The sequence below is a fragment of the Sphaeroforma arctica genome, assembly GCF_001186125.1.
Source record: "Sphaeroforma arctica JP610 unplaced genomic scaffold supercont1.621, whole genome shotgun sequence".
Lineage (NCBI taxonomy): Eukaryota > Ichthyosporea > Ichthyophonida > Sphaeroforma > Sphaeroforma arctica.
This window is the reverse complement of record NW_014039937.1, coordinates 4,550-7,533: the sequence shown is the minus strand read 5'-3', so window position 1 is coordinate 7,533 and position 2,984 is coordinate 4,550. Positions and strand designations below refer to the sequence as shown.

The 2,984-nt window shown below is 45.0% G+C and overlaps 1 protein-coding gene across 1 annotated transcript in view; it reads right to left on the bottom strand.

Annotated features, from left to right (window-relative positions):
* Positions 1-1,824, bottom strand: part of SARC_07667 (hypothetical protein) — a gene marked incomplete at both ends in the record, with an annotated part of 4,443 nt that extends 2,619 nt beyond the window's left edge. The window contains 2 exons of the mRNA XM_014298378.1: positions 98-913; positions 1,669-1,824. Of these exons, the coding sequence (XP_014153853.1) occupies positions 98-913; positions 1,669-1,824 (972 nt within the window). The remainder of the gene's footprint in view (positions 1-97; positions 914-1,668) is intronic.
* Positions 1,825-2,984: the final 1,160 nt, after the last annotated feature.

Genomic DNA, 2,984 nt, shown 5'->3' with positions numbered 1-2,984 from the left:
ACACACACACACACACATATATATATATACATACATATGTATACACACACACACACACACACACACATATATATATAACGAATACGGCTTGGCATACCAGCGCGCCAAAGTCCTCGTGATCTCGAACTTCAGTAGCCAACCCCTCGTAGTCAGCGATCGGGATATACGGTGGGTTACTCACCACCATATGAAACAAACCAAGTTTATCATCAGCCAATAAACCCTGCCGAGTCGTGGTTGTTAATACTGGTGGACACAATTCCGGGCTGAAGCTAACATCCCCACCCGCTGATACCCGGTCCTTGTCCGATGTCTGCACAGTGTGTTGGGTGTTTCTAGCGTAAGACGGGTTACAGGCCATGTGCTTGGCTCCTTGGGTTCTCTGGAGGTCCACCGTCTGCCGCTGAGACGGGTCGTTTAGTGGGCGGTCGCATTCATCGGCTGAGTGATTCTCCTCATTCGCCACGTGTTGGTAGGTAGGCATATGTATTGACCGTTGGTAGGCAGGCATATGTATTGACCTGTCACTGGACACACCGACACAATGGTCGCTTGAACAAGGTGTACCAGCTCTAGCCGCGCCCGTCTCCTGAACACCCGTGTGTATGGGATTGTTCACCTCGACCTCTGCGGTTGCCATATCGGTGCCGATATCATCCACACTCATCTGTGTGCACGTATACGGTCCGTCTAGGCCCAATCGTTGCGCATTCTCCGTTGCCATGGCAACCGCTACAGGGTTGATATCAATCGCGCGTGCTATGATAGCCTTACCCCACGCGCGGTGTTGGTTCGACGCTTTCAATAGGGCCAAGCCTATACATCCGCTGCCAGCGCCAATATCAAGGAATCGGAACGGCGTATTCTTCGCTAAATCGGGTCTGTACGAATCCAAAATCCAGTCCACCAGCTCCTAAATAACCACCAACGATCGGGAAGGAAATGAAAAACAGACCTTTCAGTTTTATATATGTGATCGGATTTAGCCACGTGCAAGCTCAGTACGGCGCAGGTTATGTAATATCTGGTCGAGTAAAGAGGACGTTGCTATTGCGTTCATATTTGATATAACATGCAACACCCTTTGGCAGGGTATCACGGATGCAATGTGTGGTGCGGTTGAGTGTACCAGAGAGAGAGAGAGATGTTCAGAAGCTTGTTGGACCGAGACGCATGGTACATGTCATGCTCAGTCAATTAAACAGGGCAAAGGGGCTATGCACTTTCAATCCCATCTCACCAGAGAACCAATCTGCAGCAGAATATGTATACATATGGGCCGATAAACATATATACTCTGTATCTACGGGTGTACATGTCGACACTTGACGCGGTGACAGATGACTCAGCAACTCACCCGCATGTAGGATACAGATACGATGGTTCCCTCTAACACTATATTCTCAACAAAGACTTGATAAACCCACCTCTGTCTCTGGCCGAGTATGATACAGATATGATGGTTCCCATTAACACTATATTCTCAACAAAGACTTGATAAACCCACCTCTGTCTCTGGCCGAGTATGATACAGATATGATGGTTCCCTCTAACACCATATTCTCAACAAAGACTTGATAAACCCACCTCTGTGTCTGGCCGAATATGATACAGATATGATGGTTCCCTCTAACACTATATTCTCAACAAAGACTTAATAAAACCCACCTCTGTCTCTGGTCGAGGCACCAATATAGGGGGACGGATGAGTACTTCGATGCCGTGGAAGTCCCATACGCCCACACAGTGCTGTACACTCACACCACAGAGCCGCTGCAAGGCCATGTCCACTATATGTTTAGCCATGGTATCGGTCGTTCTCATGTCGCGTATAAGGGGCCTAATATAAAGGGGACAGGCATAATAGTGAGGGGGATGTCCAGTATTACGGTATCTGTCGAAGTGATACGCATTCTGACAAGCTTTGTTTCTGGCTTAGTTGCAAAGCTTGCTCGTCCACTATATGCTCGGCCATGGTATTAGTTGGCACTACATCACACGCATACGACCTTATATAGAAATAACTAGTCTAGTTATAAGATCGATACGTACACTGTCCCAATAACACAGACTTTGACATGATAGTATCTCTGGAATGATGGCGCATGCAACCTGCATCTCCACTATAAACTTGGGCCACGGCTTCAGTCGATATAAATATTACACATCTGCTGCCTAATGACAGGGTTCTAGGGTCGCAAGGTAAAGGCTCAGTCCTTTTTCTTCTAGGACGCTGAGTTTTAGGGTTTAGGGTTAGGGGTTTCTTGGTCTAACGCATAGCAAGGATCGCCAGGTTTTAGGGTTTTATACATATCAGACGCCATATTTAGCAAGACAGGGGGATGAATGATAACAACTTTATATCACTATCATATACTTGGGCCATAGCCTCAGTCGTCCTAGGACGGCATCCGTGTTGCTTATTGGTAAAGAACCAGTTTTTTTTTTGGCGTTTTACAGCCTTCGGTGTTTGAATGTTGGAAGGTATGGGTATAGCAATGGTGCGGCTTGTGGGTACATTTCGAAAATAGGGCCCACTAACGAAGATCTTGGCCAAATGACAAAATTGGATAGTGTGTAAGTCTTCTAAACTTGAAAATTTTGGATATCCGCTGTACATTTGGTAGTGGTGTTAGTCGTTGTGCTGATGCGTATGTGAGGCCGCACTACGAAATAGATTTTTTTTCTCCTATCAATACATGGATTAAAATTATAAAATAATCTGTTTCTAGGTGGCATAGATTTGTAATTTCCGGTCCGTGACAAAAATCGATATATCAAAACCAAAATTTTGAATGGTTGCACAACGCGGAAGTAGTCCCAGGGATACGTTTTTTGATATGATAATTAGTAGAGCTCATGACCAGATGATATTGGGATTGACCAATGGGGTCACGGATTATTTCATACTAACCACACTATAATATAGACTGTTGAGGCACAATATATATATATATATATATATATATATATATATATATATA